The 19281-nt window shown below is 36.4% G+C and overlaps 1 protein-coding gene across 1 annotated transcript; it reads right to left on the reverse strand.

Moving 5' to 3' along the window:
- Positions 1–232: 232 nt before the first annotated feature.
- On the reverse strand, positions 233–16789 carry LOC104594590 (putative ADP-ribosylation factor GTPase-activating protein AGD6). The gene is made up of 3 exons (XM_010254949.3): positions 15531–16789; positions 5533–5622; positions 233–914 (listed from the first exon to the last, which is right to left on the reverse strand). Exons 1-3 carry the CDS (start codon positions 16341–16343, stop codon positions 417–419), a joined length of 1401 nt encoding a protein of 466 aa, XP_010253251.1. The 5' UTR covers positions 16344–16789; the 3' UTR covers positions 233–416.
- Between the last annotated feature and the right edge of the window lie 2492 nt (positions 16790–19281).

A 19281-nucleotide genomic window follows, 5' to 3' on the forward strand; every position in this document is an offset into this window, starting at 1 on the left:
AACGGAGTAGGCAGAACAGAACTGTTCTCAGGAAACCAGGATGCAGCTAATTGCCACATCCCACTCTTGCCCGTCATTTAGATATTGGGATCAGATACTTGTCAGATAAATTCATTAGGTTAATCTGGAACGTTAACAGCTTAGTCTATTTCCCAGACCCCTAATGCACCCTCTTGGTGCTAACTGCTAAATAGTAACATCATTGTATTAAAATAAGAAACAGTGACGAGCATAACCATGAAACAATAATTATCTATTAGTGTTCACAAATTCAGACAGTTGAATTTTCAAACCAAAGAGGTTCCCACATCTTGCAAATTTGTCGAATATCTTGAAAAACACAAGCCCTTCATTCCTATTTAGCATGTAAAAGAATTAACAAAAAAGAAAAAAAAAAAACAGAAAAACTACTAACCTTACAGGAAGCCACCCTCCGTCCACTGGGCATCTGATTTCCCATTCTGTCCCCCCAGGGTCTTACTGGACGAACCTGAGTAAAAACTCTCATAGCTATCATCTTTAGCATCATCCCACCCAGTCCAGCTGTCACCATTCTGAGATGATGCACCCTTTCTGGGCTCGTCTTTTCTATTGTCTTTGCTATCCCAGTCATCCCAAGAGCCAGAACTGACAGAGTTGAACTGTCTACCCGACGAGGAATACCCTCCAGAAGAATTCCACCCCTTGCTCTCCTGTCTGAACTCCTGATAATAGCCATTTCTCTCGCTATCGTTTTGCTGCCAGTTATCAGCCTTCCAAGTAATGCCTTCTTTTGTGTATTCTTCAACCTTCTGTGAAGCCATTGCCATGACTCCTTTCATAATTCCCCAGGTCTTTTGCCCAATCTCAGTAGTTTTTGCAGTGACCACATTTACTGTCTCATTTACCTTGTAATCATAACCTCCATCTCTTACCTGTAAAACAGTTGTGTATTTTACTTAAATAGAAATTTATTCATATACTTATAAAATCATCAAATATATATACCAGACAAATGGCAGAGTCGCTAAAAGTAAATATTATTTGCAGGCATCTACAGTACAAAAATTTATGATATTGCTCAATAAATAGAATATATGTCTAGAATAACCCAAATTAGAATTAAAAAAACATACTGAAAAAGCAAGTCAGATTGTGCTAGTGATAGAGCTTTCTTAGGCAATCAGGTTCCAAGGTTAAATGGGCAAGGCAAATGCCCCCGAGTGACCCAATGATCAAAATTGAGAGGGAAATCTAAACTACCGATAATTTGTAACTTTAAAGTGTAAACTAAAACACTTATGTTGCTGCATTTGGAAATGATGCGAATGGAGTGTAAATCCCGGTTCAGGGTAAATTTGCACTCTGGTTCACTTTTGCCTGTGTTTGGCAAAACAATACATTTATGCATTGACAAATGACAGAAAACACATTTTCCAATGCATATTTACATTGATAAAAAGATGTAGTACATGCATTCAAGTGGGCTTTTGATAAATAAAAGGCATATGTTCTATTGGAATTTGTGTTTGCATCCATTACAGCTAAAAACCTGTTTGATAAGAAGGTAAATTTGTCAATGCAAAACTAACCCAACTTTGTAATTTATATGGACCGTTTTACACTCTACTGTTTGCATTCACATTTATTTGCATCGTTTCCAAACACAGCCTATGGGGCTTATCAAAAATAAATAAATAAATAACACTTAAATGGTAACATGGAATGAATGACATCAATTGAGTTTTCCATATACTTGAACCCATAAGTTTGCAACTGAGATAGAGTCACTACCTCAGTGTCAAAGAACAAGAAAAAGACTTCACTCCCAAAATCATAAAGAACATCATTTCCATTTCTTTTAGGTTAATGCCATTTTAAATGGAGAACTTGTAAAACAAAATGAAATGAAATGATTTCTTTCCAAGTGGTTCTGAGGCACACATCATTGCTTGGCCGTTTGGTTTTGTATGTTATAATGACTTATATATTATTGCCTCCTCGCAAATTAAGAGTATTATCCCATTAGATATCGGAATTTATAATTTATGAACTATAATCCATTTTTTATTTTCACACTTAATTGTGTACAAATTTTATAGGGATATAGCAATGTAATATGAACACTAGAATGAATGAATGTAACTGGATTCTTCAAGAAAAAATTCATAGGCAGTTCTCTCAGTAAGTGATCAGCCAGGAATTTTGAAAAAGGAACCCCATCCATTCAGAACCCAGGCATCAAGCTAATCCTTGATTGCAGGATGCCATGTAGGGAGGGAAAGCCTTTCTACTTGGTTCTTGAAATAAATCTCGGTTTTGTCTAGGTTTAGAGTTCTAACCTGTACAGAGGAAAGAGAAAGGAGAGCCAATGGAAGATGACAGGAGGAGGAGAGAAGAGTATTCTCTCCCAATTGGCTGATCCATTATATAGTTATCCCTTAATCATACAATGACATACCATACTTCACTAAGTGTGGGGGCAGCAACTTAAACTAGGGAAACTAGTAGTATAATAAGAAACATAAAAACAAATTGAATAGACTAAAATACTTCCGAACATCTACTCCTAACACTCACCCTCAAGCTGGAGAATGATGTAGGAACGTGGATATGGTGGTGATGGTCGAATACCCAAAGGTTTGAGGAAGAAACTGAAAGAGGATTTGGGACTGATGGTGTGAGGGGTCTTTCTCTAATTTATTATTTTACATTTCTTATTTATTAAGTGGAGAAGTTGGTTTCTGGAATCTTCTAATACATGCTTACCTAGGTTGATTATTAGACTGGACCTGATTGGATGATCTTGGCCGGGTCCATGGCGGTTTGCAAGTCTATGTTCTTAGACATGGATATCATACATACACAGCTTGTTACAAAGATAAGTCACTATCACCCCATTCAAGCTCTTATTGAAAAGATCAGCCCATTGACCATCTGACCGGACAGAATTTATAGTAGTATTATTCATCGACTTTTCCTAGTCCCCAAATAAAGTGACAATCAACCTCTATATGTTTTGTTTTTTCATGAAAGATTGGATTGAAACCAAAACATAGTTTTCAAGGCGCCAAGCGACAGGGGGGCACCTTGTCACCTAGGTGGGCGCCTAAGTTGATGGATTTTTTTAAGTAAAAACATGTATCCTAGGGTAATTCCCTAGGTTCCATAATCATATTTCCTTAATAAATATCCATAAAGACGAGAGATTCCATAATCATATTTCATGCCCAGTAACAGTCTCCATAGAGACGAGAGACACCCAATGCACACCAGAAAAGATGTCCTCTAATGATGGAAGTTCAACACTGCCTAGAATTTGGGCACAAACAGGTTCAAACTTTGGTCTCAATCTTGAAAGAAATCGTGCTACCTCAAATTGCTCCCTCTGTTGTTGTAATTTGATATCTGAACTTAGGGGCTGATAAGTCTCAAGTTCATTCCGTATGTTCTCAAGGCTAGCATAGTGATTCTCTACACTCTTAACACCCTGTTGCAGCTGTAAATACTCTTGAAACAATTGATAGATATGTGTAATCTTGTCCTTTAAAATACAGCCTCTTAGCATGCTTCCAAAACATAAAATTGGCACTGATCTGTGGTTCCATCCTATTCCACAACCACATTAATATTTAAGCATCTTCTTACTCCCAATCACATGCTCACCAGTCACCACTATCCGCTGCTGGTTTCTCATTCTTCAAATACGTCATTTTCCCTTTTGCCTTAAGAATGACTTCCACTGACTTGGACCAAGGTATATAATTAGTTCCATTTAGCTTAATGGTCGTCACCTTTAATTGAAAAATTCCAGACTGAACTGAAGTGTTGGACTTATTTTCACCACTACAGCACTACCAGATGCTGCCATGATGATCTTATAACAGTTAGTCAAGGAACAACAGCAAAGAGGGAAAAAGCACAGCTTGCTGCCCACACTATGTCAACAATCAAACACTTTTTTATGCTGTTACCCCACAACGACTATTAATCAAACACCTTTCGGACAAAATTCTATGCTGTTCACACTCAACACCACATCTAAGGTTTCAGCAGCATATGATCATCTAAATATAGCACAAGCACCACTGCAGCACATCTAGACGGCACTCTAGTCACATACCAAAGCACATAACCTTCTTGGTCACCACTACACACACCACCAACCTGTCACCCATGGTGACAGCACTAAAGAAGAGAAGAAGAGGGGAGATATAAACCAAAGAAGCCCTACTAACCTGTCTCCCTTAGTAGAAATAAATCAGAGAATGTAGAACAAACCCAAAGAAGTGGTTGCAGCTTTGGAAAGCCCTTCTTAGTTCTCTGATAACATGAAATAAATCTCGGCTTTGTCTAGGTTTAGAGTTCTGACACACAAACAGAAAAGAGAGAGAGAGAGAGAGAGAGAAGGGAGACAGAATAGAAGCAGGGAGGAGAGAAAAGAATACTCTTTCCCAGTCGGCCGATTCATTATATGGTTATCCCTTAATCATACAATGACAATACTGCCCCTCACTAAGTGTGGGGACAGCAACTTAAACTTGGACAAACTAGTAATAAAATAATAAGCATACAACAATGTGAACAAACTAAAATACCCCTGAACGTCCACTCTTAACAATTCTTATAATATGTGGTAGTTCCATTGCTAAATCACAGATATAAATTAGCATTATTGCAACTCAAACTGGGGCCCCAAGATTGGAAGATAGAAAGGCAAGACAAAATTCAAGAAGGATCAGTGTAGCCATCTTGGTTGCCATGCAAAATGTAAGCATTCAATTTTTGTTTTGCATATACAATGAATAGACCCATTTCAGTATGTTAAGAAAAACTAAAAATGAGCTGAATTTCAAGAAAACATAAAATTACCATGTTCTAATCTATTCTATATACTTAAAACACAGTTGTCCACATCAGCTTATTCTCTCTCTTCCTCATATTACTTCTCAACCCTCTTGAATTTTGTGGTTTTTTTCTGCATTAAAAAAATCAAGCATGGGGCTATTTAAACCCATCGACAACCATTTAAGTTTCCTTTTTATTGGGAAACTGAATTAAATCACTCCCCCATAGAACATAAGGCATCTTTTAACATCAGTCTGTGCATCAATGGGTCTCTTCTAGTAAATATCTTATAAACATAGAATGGAGACTTTGTATTCTAAATTCTAAAATGTAAAGAAATATTACAATGGAATCATTCATTGAAGATAAAGTGGTCTGAAGAGGCTATACCAATGAATTACAATCATCTCCTTTCTACCCTGCTTGTTTCACTGTGAAAGGGGAAAGAAACTTAATCTATAAAAAGTCAGCTACGTTTTTGGCCCTTTTATGGCCAAAAACATTGTTTTCCGCCCTTTTACATAGAAGCAAAGTGGCAAATGAAAGACTCCAGTGAAAATCAGGGATTCTGAGGTCAAACAAACAAGGAAGGGAAAAAAGAATGAAAAAGAAAGGTGGTCCTTGCAGCACAGTCTTTGGGTGAAAAATAACATAGTGGCATAGGGCTAAAAAATTAAGACTCAATTAATCAGAAAGGCCATATACCTTGGAAGTGAACTCTTTTGTGCCTGCTTGGACAACATTAGCAGCAGACTGAGCAGCAGCAGCAGCAACAAGAGATAGCTTACCAAGTCCCTGAAGCAAACAGGTGGTGAAAAGATCAACTTACAATAAAATAGCAGTCAGAGCAATTAACGTCCAATAATCATATCAATGGAAATGGATGGAGACTGGAGAAAATCATCCATGTGGAAAGGAAAGAAGAAGAAAAGCGTCATCTATAATGTTTCTGTCAACATTCCAGACCCAACTCCTAAAAAGAAAATGACACAATATCAAATGATGGAAACAAAGCCTCAACCATAAAATTGCAGGCCCGTTTGGGAGGGTTTTCATGTTGCTTGAGCTTCATTGACTGAGTTGCTTTGGAGAAGCTACCAGAAATAGCTACACTGGAAAGTCAATTTCTCAGCTCACAAGCATATGTTTTTGGCTTTCGAGGTTTTCACCAAATATGGCTTGAGGGCTTTCTGTGTGGGGCCTACCTTTGAACCAGAAGCCGCTGCATGATGAAAGCCCTCCCAGACGGGCATTACTAATATGAAAATTCCTGTATGATTCATGCAAACATGCAAGCCTTAATTTTTTATATAAATAACAAGAAATTGTAACAACTATTAATAGAAGGGGAAAGCCATTAAGAAAACTGAATTCTTTGCCTATTCTAGTAAGGAGTCCAAAAGGACCCAAGGAATATATGGATGTCTAGTATAGAGTCTATAGACTATAGAGTATCTCAATTACAACTTCCACCATCTTCTCGTCTTCATATATTATCAAAAATCCCTCGATCCATTCCAGGTACCAATCAAAATAATTAAAAAAAATCCATTCAAGACTGTCCAAGCAACTACATATAACATTCCCATGGAATCCATCCTCCACAGGTGAGCTTCAGAGCCACCCAAGCAGATACCACATCTCTTAGTTTTCCTGATAGTCTGATACCACACATCACATACCAAAAGGATATATGAATTGATCCACATACTACGAACAAGAAGGCCACTTATGTTGGCACCAGAAATTTCCAAATTAAAGAACAAAGAAAATAAAACTTGCTTTCAGACAACAACACTAAAGGATCATTTATCACCCATAATTCCTTGGCTCATTTGGTTTGGATTTGGATTCCTGGTTTGTAATTTATGGTCTTTACGACCCATTTCTGCAAGGTTTTATAACCAAAGGCAGCAACTTTTGGTATTTGGAGTCTTTGCACTTACACTCTTGACAGAGAGAAGAGGTAAAGGAAAATGCTGTTTGACCTTGTAAAGCACCAGCTATACTGAATCCAACAGAACTGACCTGCAAACGGATTCATTACTGAACTTTTTTGCCAATTGTTAGGTCCTCTAGAAAATTAGACAATGTGTATCACCTTCCAATGTGAGTGGGGAGAAACCTTCCTACATTGCCAATAAGAGCAGTCATGAATCCACTTACCAGTTGTTTTCAAACTGGCAACTCATGTAAGTGGGAACTACAATGCCATAGCCCAGATTGAGATCTTATGGGATTTTCAATAATCAGCAACGTTCTTAATGAACAATTGTTTTTGAAAAGATGTGGAACAAGGACCAAAGCCAAAAAGGGAACCTTACTGTGTGGATCATGGTGTTTATTGACTAATAAGTCTCTATTTGAGGCTATAATGTGTTGATTAAGAAATCTTGGAAACAACATAAACTGAACAGCAGCATACATCCTTCAAAAAGTAAACCTCAAATCCCACCCCAATCTTAAATAAAAGCTATGCATTTGTGGATCCTCCAAGGTTTTACTCTTTCTGCACTTACAAACTTAGACCCAACATACTCATCTCTAAAAGCTTCCAAGGTATATACTTGTTCCCTGAAACTCAGCTCACTCTAGAAGTAATGATCTTTCGCCAATCTCATTTAAGCAAAACAATATTTTGAATTTGTCATGAAAAATGTATACGTGTTTGAGTTTCTGTTTCACAAGTAAAAATATTTGTTGAAGACAGAACATGGGAGTGATAGAGCATACAATACCATATATGCAACTGAGCCATGCTTTATCACTTTTATCCAAATGAATCAACTTCAATCAGCACTTCATGGGAACTATCACAATGTCACCTTAGATAAGGAGCATAGATAAAAACAAAACCTTTAAAAGCACTCCCCAGGATAGAGGTCGTTCCTCCAGGTAGAAAGATAGGATTGACATATAGAGAATGCAAGATATTGGTTGCAGTTGAATCCCAAACAAATATCTTGAGATGCCCCAAATATAATGCAAGGCAAAACATTCTATAACAAAATTTATAGCATTTGATTGGAACTCTGACACAACTCAACTCAACTAAGCCATATTCGGACTATATATGGCATTGGCTACATGAACCCTCTTCTGCCATTCCACTCTGTTCAGTGCCATATACATTGTTATATTGTAGGCCCTCAATCATTTTGCACCAGTCCAATTCATGTCCTCTAGGACCTCCATAGCTCTTCTAGACCCTTCAACTTGCAACAAATCACTTCTTTTCACTGGTGCTGTAGATGGTCCTCTTTGCACATGGCTAAATCACCTTAGTCTACTTTCCCTATCACCTATAGGGACTGTTCCTAAATTCCTAAGGATATGCTCATTTCTGATTCTATTGTTCCTAGTTTTCCCACTCATCCATCTAAACATTTGCATTTCTGCTACATCATCTTTTGGACATAGGGGGGGGGGAGTGGAGATTAAATGTCTGGTTGACAGGATGTTGAGGTGGGTCATCTTCAACTTGCAACAAATCACTTCTTTTCACTGGTGCTGTTTTGCACATGACCAAACCACCTTAGTCTACCTTTCCCCATCACCTATAGGGACTGTTCCTAAATTCCTAAGGATATGCTCATTTCTGATTCTATTGTTCCTAGTTTTCCCACTCTTCCGTCTAAATGTTTGCATTTCTGCTACATCATCTTTTGGACATAAGTGAGAAGGGGGGGGGGGAGTGGAGATAAGTGTCTGGTTGACAGGATGTTAAGGTGGGTGTAAGAGCTTAGGTCTGTTTTTATTTATTTATTATTATTATTTTTTTTTTTTTGGGGGGGGGGGGAGGAGAGGACTTCGCTAGAAGGGCTTTCGAAGCATTTGAAAAAGAAGAGGGAGGAGATCTCAAGGAAGACCGCTGTTGGGGAAGGAGGAGAGGCATGGATGAGGAAGGTGGACAATATGATTATATTGATGAAGACTTTTAAAATGCTGTTCAGGACTTTCTGTTGTACCCTCTTGTTCTTGTTTTTACCATATGTTGGGTGAGTGTTATCTTAACACCTGGAAGATGCTTGTATTTGGCCTGTTTTTTAAAGTTTTAATAAAATTTTTATTTTACTTTTCAGAAAAAAAATCTTTTTGGACATATATTGATTCTTAACTGCCCAACACTCTGCTCCATACAATATTACTGGCCTTACAACTGTTTAATTTTCCTTTTAACCTAAGTGGTGGTTCTCTCATATCACATAGTACTCCAGATACACCCCTTCATTTTGCCCACCCAGCTCTGTTTTATGAATGCTATCTGGTCATACTTGGCTATTAAACAACTTTATATACTCCACTGAACCATAAAAAGAAGATAAAAGAATAAGCAACAGTCAAGTTCAAAGTTCAAACAATAAAAGAAAGGTGCTGTGAATTTTGCAACTAGGGCTGCAACCTGGGCAGGCTCAACCTGAGCCCAGCTAAGTCCAACCTGAACTTTTTTCAGGCTTCAGGTTCGGCTAGAGCCTAATAATTTGGGCCTCACAAAATTTTGTGCTATGCTTGGAGAAAAAAAATGGGCTTGGTAAGATGGACAAAAGTTGGGGGACACATAGTGGGATTAGGGATGAATTATTGTCTCTTTCTCAATATAAATAACACAAACAAAATCATCTTACTATCCACATTGGGTGGACATCAAAGACCTTGGTGGAATTTCTTTTGATAATCTACCAGGGATTATGATTTTAAACTTGTCCAAAGAGAGGGAATAAATGATCAGGAACCCATCTTTAAGGAGAGGTTTGAGGGACTCATAAATGGGTTTGGCAGATGAGCTTTTTTCTCTTCTAAGCTCAGTGTATCTGGATTAGTCTTGGCTTGATAGTAGAATTTGGTCGTCTTCCTCAAGTTGATTTTCTTGTTCTTCATTTTTCAATACTTTGTTGAACTCTAATAATGTGGTTAATTATTTTCCTATTAAAAAAGTGTGGTGTGATCTAGTACCTCCAAAGGTAAGGGCTTTTTGTTGGGAAGTGGTTCTCCAAAAAAATTAACACTTTGGATGTGATTCAAAGAAAGAGACCAAACTAGTGTCGATCCCCACATGTTTGTGGCCTTTGCTTGAATAGTGGTGAGATGGTGAATCATCTATTAATATCTTGTCCTTTTGTAACTCATGTTTGGGAATAGTTCTCTTTTCTCTTTGATTATAGGTGGATTCACCCCTCAAGTGTGGCGGACCTTTTCGACTCTAGCTTATTTTGACAACGAAAGAAGAAGGGAAGGGTGTTGTGGAGAACAACAAGAGCAACTATTATTTGGGTAAATTGGGAAGAGAGAAATAACGGGATTTTCCAAGGGCAAGAAAAAACATTGCTTCAACTTGTAGAAGGGATCACCATCAAGGCCATACATTGGTTGAAAACTATGGACCTCTTCAAGGATTTCTCTGTAGATGACTTGCTCAGAGGATGGAACATAGTAGCAGGTTCCTCCACTCATCCTCCAACCATTCATGAGGATGGAACCCCTCCTTTACAACATATTGTGAAATTGAACTTTGATAACTGCTCTATAGGCAACCCTAGTCCTTTAGAATTGGGGGTGTGTTTAGAGATGTGGAAGCAAGAGTCTTTGCCCTTTTCTTTGGCCCAACAGGTGAGGGTGACTCACTAAGAGCATAATTAATGGCACTCCTTCAAGGGCTCAAATTGGCTAAACAATTGGGATTTCAATAGTTAAAAGTGGAGGGGGATTCAAAATTGGTCATTGGTTGGATGCAAACAAATAATTTGGGCACTTGGTCCCTTAGACAACATGTAAGGGAAATTATAAACTTGACAAGGGAGCTCAGAGCACAGTTTAATTGGGTTAGGAGGTCAGCAAATGGTTTGGCTTATGCTTTAGCAAAACAAGGGGTTAATAGGGAGACTTTATTTTGGGCATGTTTGTAATTTGATTATGTTATCAGAGATCTTCTCTTATATTGGGCCTTTGATTGCTAGGGGTACATTGGTGGAGAGTGGGTGAAGAGCAAATAACCAACATTCTGGCTCAACCCTACCAATTGCCTACATGGTCCTAGATTCCTCCATACCATGAGAATTAGGGTTAAAATCCTCTTACATGAGTACTTTGACACCGTGGGTCTATTTGGTTCGTAGGAATAGGCGCTTTGAATCGGACCAACCGTTTGGTTGATCGAAATGGGAATCCCACTCCCATTCTAGGCGGAATGGGATTCCCCCATATGGGGAATGGCCATTTCCGACCCCCATAGGAATACGATTCCCATTCCAACCTCTCTATTTTGTATTTTTTTTTTTTACAAAAAACACATCCATCCATTCCGAAGCACCAATCAGCCCTAGTCCTGAGTGTCTCCTTCAAACCTTCCTCCATCCAAGTAGTCATCACCGACCACAATCTCTCGTGAGGTAAGACCGCTGCCAATTGCCGACCAGATCTCTTCTTCCCAAGGATGAAAGTATCGGTATCGGGTATCATATCGGACAACTCGGATACATATACAGATATGGATACACTTTAGAAACACATGGATAGAGACGGAAAATATTGAAATGCTTGGATACGTTAGGAAACACATACAAATTCCATAAATACATAAACACTAAATTTAAGGTCAAAGTAACCATAAATAATGTATAAGTACATAAGAAATGTATATTTTTAATGGTATATATGAATAAATATATTACAACTAATATGGTACGATGCATAGATATTATACAATCAATGTTTTGAAAATTGTAATCGTATCGTAAATTGTAAAGAAAGCCAAATCGAATCAAAATCGTAAATTGTAAGATTATTTCTATTTTTTACAAACTTAATAACTTATTAAAAAGTTAAATATAGATATATTAAAAGGCTAACTATATATAGGAAAGTGAGTTTATACCATTCTTAATCCATATTTACCATATATGTATCTAAAACAATAGAATTTACAACTTATACAATAGAAGCCTAAGATGACATAATCAAGCTTGATTTGAAAGTCAAATAAATCCACATGCAATGGCTATTTAACTTACACATGATGCAAATAAACTCAATGTCTAAACTTGAATAATGTAAATAAACCATAAAGCAAGTCTCCCTTGACAAAACTGAATATAAACAAACAAATGCCAAAGTAGAAAACTAATTTTTAATCAAGTTTATTTGAATCACAGTAAATCGTAGGGATTGTAAGATTTATGAATCAAATTGTAGGATTCAAACAAAAACCATAAACTTTTTGCAAAGGGTTCAGACATAAGATTCAAATTGAAACCCTTGGGATTCATGATTCAGATCATGAATCATATCATAAATCTAAGATTTTAACAACATTGTATACAATTTTCTTGACAATGCATCAACCAAGAGTCTAATACACATATTATATAGATTTTTACAAATTAATACATACACAAGGCCATTATTATCTTATTTTCTAATTAAATCCAAGACACAAAACATATACAACTATTGTATTTTAATTATTAAACCAATTATATTATATCTTACAATTTTACTTTTTAGTATTAACAAAAATGTCAACTAAATATTAAGTGCAACTTATAATATTAATTAATAATTTATAAAAATATATAATCTTAACTTAAAATATATTGGATCTATTAAAATTTCTAAGATACATATCATATGTAAATTCAAAAATTTTGAAGTACTAAAATAATTATTCCATTATTAATACTTTTATTTCTATAATTTTCTAAAATAAAAAAAAAAATCATTTTTTGATATAAATGTAGATTAGTGGATTTGATAATTTCAATTTAATATTATATTCTCGAATATTTTTATTTTTTTAGATAATAAACATATTTTTATTTAATTTAAATTGAACTTATAATTAATAATTTATAAAAACATATAAAAATTTTAATTACTAAAATAATTTTATTATTAATATTTTTCATATAATTGTTTTATTGAGATTAAAAATCATTTTTTGATATAAATGTGAACTTGATAGATTTCTTTTTGAAAAGGTAAAATTATATTAATCAGAAGGAGAGAAGCAAGCAAAACTGCAATGCATGAATGTGAACTTGAATACTTGATAGATTATTTATTCCTTTACTTTATAAAATACCAATTTAAAATATTATTCTTTTTAATTTTTAGTTGAAGTTGTTGAACTAGACATGTTATTTGTTTAGACTTTGAATTCCATGTGGACGCTAAAGTAATAAAATTTATTTTATTTCATTTGTTAACACAAAATGGAGGATGGCTTGGCGGTTTAAGGTAGGAGTATTTAAGACTTGGCTGCTTTGCGACCTGAGTTTGAATTCCATTAACAAGTTTTTTTTTTTTTTTAATTGAGAGACATGATGCATGAGTGGTATGTATTGATTTGTATTGCGTCATATCGTTGCGTATTGGTCGATAGGACACGAATTTCAATATGCATGACAGAAGGGATACATTTGTGTTTGTAACATATCCTGTATCCGTGCATACGGACACTGATACGATATGTCCAATACGGGGCGTATTGTATTGAACTATCGATATTTTAAACCTTGCATCTTCCTCCCCCTCTTCCTCCTCCCCTCAGTTGCCACTACCACTACTAATACCATCAACGGTCAGTATTAGCCCAATAAAAAATCAATCGCCCCTCTTCTTTCTCCCATCTTCTTCTAACTGGGGTAAAACTAGAAATTTTGGTTGATCCCAATTCCGGCTTCCAATTGAACCAAACAACAACAATTAGAGTCTGATTATGATTTCTGTCTAAGTCAAACAGGCGTCAACAATAGGCGATTCTGATTCCAATTCTTGGGGATTCCCATTTCAGTTCCAATTCCAATCCTGAATCCCATTCCGATTCCATTTCTTCCTCTTCTTATACTTGGCATAGTTTTCAAGGCGTCAAGGCGAGGCTAGGCGACAAGGGGCACCTTGTTGCCTAGTCGCCTAGGCGCAATGGATTTTTTTTAAGTAAAAATCACATATCCTAGGGTAGTTCCCTAGGTTCCATAAACAACTTTCTTTAATAACTATCCATAATTTTCATAAAAATTATAAACTTCATGTTTAAGAAGAAAGGAAAGAAAATTCAAAAAATACAAGGGCTGAACCCCTATTTTTGTTATAGGAAAAGAAGAAAAGAAAAGGTGGAAGAAGGAGAAGAAGAAGAAGAAGAAGAAGAAGAAGATGTGGAAGAAGAAATGTGTTCATTAGACAAAACTTTAAGTTCTTCCCTTACTTATTGGTTCAGATTTTGAAGTCATTGAGGGTTCAATACAGCAGTTAGCAATGTTTGTGCTGATTAAACCCTAACAAATAAGAAAATAATAAAAAGATTAGTTTATATTATGAACACAAAAAAATGAATATTTTTCTTTAATAATGTCTATTTTATAATCATAATCTCAAAAAAAAAAAACAATATAAAAGTAGTTTATTACACAGTATGCAAAACTGCTTGGCAACTGGGCGAGGCGAGCCTCCAAGGGCGCCTTGTCGCCTTGACAACTATGATACTTGGTACATAAGTTTTGTCATAAAAAATAAAAGAGTATACTGAAGCAGATGGGAGAACCAATAGTTTTCAATTATTAACTAATGGTAAACATTTTTGGCAGCTTGATACGTAAACTGTCACCCACTTGATCTCCATATATTGTACTTCTTTTCCTATTCTTACCCTATAAGTGTTTCAATTGAACAAACCCTAATTTTCATTTACAAACAAGCTCCTTCTATCTGTAATCCCCAATCCTTCATTCATAGTTTTAGTCTCATCCCTATTTCTATTCCCTTGAGAAAGATAGGTTGTCCAAAAAACAAGATTCAACAGAAAATTATCTGGCCAAGTACCATTCTACCTGTGGAAGTTTATTTTGTTGGCATTTTACATCAAGATGAATTTAGCTAATCAAGGTGTTCATATATTGAAGAGAACTAGATTACATGTTCCCTCATAAATATTAAATTGTATCCTGTTCAAAAGAAACCAAGTGACCCAAAACCACTTTGTCCCGATGATATGTGCAATTCTCAACATCAAATGAATCTAGTGAAGCATAAAATTCCCAACATTCAACAATAGGCTTCAGCCACAAGTATTAATGAGCAAATTAAGATGAGAAAATAGAAGATGATGTAAGAATAAATTCTACTAATAGCTTTTGGCTATTGTAAAAATAGAAAAGAAGAATTCTTTATCAGTCCTTAGTAGGGAAAAGTAATAATGAATAGAATAAATTGTTCTATACAAGGCCTGTTGGCACTCTTTTGTAGACCTAGCAGCACTTCCAATTCCTATTTGTACTTGTATTCAAACTTCAAACAAGAAAAATAGAAACTTCCCTTTCAAACTAGGACACCAAAACTGTCTGCTTCTACTAAACATAAGAAAAAAGAAATTACTAAAAATAATAAGTCATCTTTTATGATAAATTGTAATGACAAAAATTACTATAAATACTAATACGGCCTACTGGTCAACTTGTTGACTAAGACTTTGACCATGACTTGCAGAACCTAAAAACCGGCCAACTTAAAGTCCTTAGTTGGGGCACTTAGGCCAACAAAGGCCTTTTCGACAACTAGACAAAGGTCATGAGGCCGATTCTAACTTTATCACAATTGAAGACTTACTAGCATTTAACCAACAAGTATAATCAAATATGAAGTAGAAGAAAAATAAAAAAGGACAAATTACAATAGAAAAATAGAAAGGTGCTAAGGGAAAAAAAGCCTCTTGCCTGAGAAACAACAGACACGGTATCCGTAATAACATCCCCTTGCGGATTATTCCGTTGAGCTGGCGGAGGTGTAGATCCAAACCCAACATACTTTCCCCCTTGAGAAGGCGGAACCCCTTCAGGCCGCGATTCGTTCTCTGAAACTTTCCTTGCGAAAAAGCTTTCTTTGTTTGCAGCTGAAGCCTCCAACTGAGACCTCGTGTAAATATCCTCGGTCGACCTTGATCTTGCAGGTATTCCTCTCGCGCCACCACTACCACCTTCGCTCCTGAAATCCCCCGTAGACTGATTCCGCCGTATATCCGAATACCGAAAACTATCATCGTTGTCCCAACTATCCCAACCTCCATTACCCCCCGAATTAGCATCTTTGCCACCGCCACCGCTGGTCTGCGCCAGTGGAGGCCTCTTCTTCCCAATCCCTAACGTGTCCTTAACGACTGGAGGACCACGCCACGGACGCCCTTCAGCTACAGCTTGAATTCTATCGCGGTAAACACTGGCAGCATTGGTGTTGTACTTTGTGGCGATATCCGTCTCTTTAGGGATCCCATATTGAGAGAGGAACGCGTTGAATTGCTCGTTGCCCCCGGCTTCCATCTTCTTGAGCTGGATCTCGGACCAGGAGTCCATGGTCACGGATCGGACGAAGCTGATGTGAACGCCGAGACCACGGTGCTTGCCAGAACATTCAAGGCACATAAAGATGCCGTACGATACAGACGCCCATTGTGGATTTTTCTGAGAGCAATCGACGCAGATCTTGTTGCCTGGTTGCGATTGCAGGTCCCGGAGGCGTCGAGAAGCTGCCATTTAAACCCGATCCAAACGTTCTCGATCGGATTTAGAGAATCCCAAAGGTTAAAAATAGAAATAGGAATTCGGCGGTATGGACCAAAATATCAGAAGATCAGATTAATCCAGATATTTATGAAAATCCAATGAGACAGGAAATCTAGGACAAAGAAAATCAGGGCAGATCGAATGGCGTCTAAGCTATGTGATCGAGCATTCAGAAGGTGCGTGTCGGGGTCAGATCGGTAGATTTACATTAATTTTTTCTCCTTCTCGGTGTTAGGAGGGAGGGAGGGAGGGAGGGAGAGAGGGAGAGAGTCGTCTCTCAGCACGCCCCTTCTCTTCCTCGCAGAAAGTTCGCGTTGCCGAGGCAATCAAAATATTGGCAAAGTACGCGCTCGCCTGCTCGGTGCGTGACGGGATCTGCTCATGACAAATGGGCGCCTCACATGCGCATCCACCGTGCATTGTGAACATCGATGTTCCGAATGTATGATAGGATGTGTGTGTGAGCCGTCTGTGAGGCGTCAGGTGTCAAGAGCAGATCCGGTCTTGTTCGGTGCACCGTGCCACCGTCTTTGTGAAAAATGGAAAATTACCTAAACCTCTCCTTTAAAATTTTAGTGGACAGTCGAGTTTTTTTTTCATGTGTTATCGATGGAAACGATGGAAAGATTTACATCTATTTTCTATATAAATGTTACCCTATCTAATAACTAACATAGAGTTTACATCGACAATAGAGTTTTACGTTAATTCGCATTTATATGAAAACAAAGGCAGTCTTAAAAATCTTTCGTTTGGCTAAAATTCGATTTAGATTCTACTACAGTGGTCTAATTCGGTTGTGTGTTAAAGTAAGGGAGGGTATAAACACCAACATATATATATATATAAGGAAGTTTAAATTTTTTTTCTTTCTTTTAATTTTTATAAGAGTAAAATACAAAAACTTTCCCTGCGTTAAATTAAGCATTAGATTTTCCTTCTACATACATTTTTATTGAAATACCCCTGTTTGAAACTCAACAGAAAACCTCCTTCTATCTCTTTATCCTCTTTCATCTTTCTTTGTGCTTGGAGGCCCTGGACCATGGCAATATTCCTCCATTGCTACTACTACTTTTTGCTGATTTGACGATTTCTCTAGATCTTCTTCAGATCTCACTAGCACCTACGCCTGACACCGAAAACCTGGCTCCCTCTCCCCCAACCAACAAGGCTCCCTCATTCTGCTGAACACAAACACCCGCATTGAGGACAGTAATTAGTATGGAGTACTAATACTATACATGTGGATAATTTAGGAATTGTCTAGCTCTAGCCTCTAGGACTGAAGAAACAAAGGACCAGTTTGGATAATTTAACATCCTAATTATAGAAATTATTATAAACAAAAGTGTTCAATTAATTGCCACTTCTCTTAAATACTGAGAGCATGTCCACCTTTGCCCGAAGATTCAATGTCTTGCTGAAATAGTCATGCTCACTGAGGCCAGAGCAAACATCATATGTGTTTTCCATGTATTTTTCCACAGGTGGAGACTCGCTGCTCGGGCATTTGATGCTAGGCCAGTAGCTATATATACAAGTTCGAGAGCTGCTAATGTCTACATCATTAGTTCGAGAGCTGCATTGATGTGTTTTCCATGCTAGGCCAGCTGCTCGGGCATTTGAGCAAACATCATAAGTTTGAGAGCTGCATTGGATCAACAAGGGAATATAATCATGGTGAGAACTTTAAAATGTGTACAATCTAGTTAGAAATTCCTTGAAAATGATGCTAATGTCTACAATGAGCTACATCAACTATGCTAATTAGTTCCATTAATGATTCAGTCATAAGATCATATATAAACATAGTTTGAACTTCAAGAGCATGTGATAAGTAAAGTGTAAACCAACCTCATCAAGATAGAATGGGCTCATATTGCACTGTGTAAAAGCCTTCCTGTCATTAGAGTAAGGCAGGAGGCCTTTCACAAGGAAGTCAAGTTCAGGTTGGCCGGTCTTGAGAAGACAACACCCTGCATGCACTGGTTTGCTTGCAATAAGAACCACGCCATTGCAAATTATTACCATGCTACACCCATGTTAGATATATCAAACCAAGGATAAAACCAGTCACAATCATCTCCATGGGAGGTGCGAATACAAGAACAATAGTGCCAAGAAAGCTATAGGACGTAGGGAGCCATGCTGTGTGTCGATGAGAAACCAAATCCCAACCACAGGCTAAAGATTAACTAGGACTAGGAGAGGTGAGAAGATTCATTACCCCACCACCACTTTTTTATAGTCATGCAGATGCAGCTTGTTGTACATAAAAGGAAAACCATTGATTATTGATCGATGGAAAACTAGATAGATAGCGACATGTCATTCATCTTCTTGCTACACCTTGAAAATTAAAACAAGGCCGGAATAGCATTAAAATTGTAATTATCAATTTAACTATATATATTTGCATTAAACTGTAATTATCAATAAATATTAATTATATTGAAATTGAAATATTCAGTGATATATTATTGCACTAAATAATCTACTTCAATTTAAAGTTATAATCCATTTATGTTCCATTTGAAAATAATAAAAATTAATTAACCGTAATAAAAATAATTTAGTAAGTTACTTAAAAAAATAAAAATAATTATTAATTAACGTTATTGATAATATATTTATTAATATAATAAAAAATAATTTAACTAATAAAAGGAATAACATAAATTAAAAACGAATATCAATTTAAATTAATATAAAACTAATACAAAATTATATAACGATTATTAGTTTTATAATTAAATTTTATTAATTTATAACCAGCTTATGTTCCACTAAAAAATCAAAATTTATATAGTAATTAAATTTCATAAGGAATTTAAATTTAATAAAAACTTTATATACTTAAATAAATTCATTTTTTACTAATTTCAAAAATCAATAAAAATATTAG

Source organism: Nelumbo nucifera, chromosome 2, assembly GCF_055504915.1.
Source record: "Nelumbo nucifera cultivar China Antique chromosome 2, China Antique-T2T, whole genome shotgun sequence".
In the NCBI taxonomy this organism is placed as follows: Eukaryota; Viridiplantae; Streptophyta; class Magnoliopsida; order Proteales; family Nelumbonaceae; genus Nelumbo; species Nelumbo nucifera.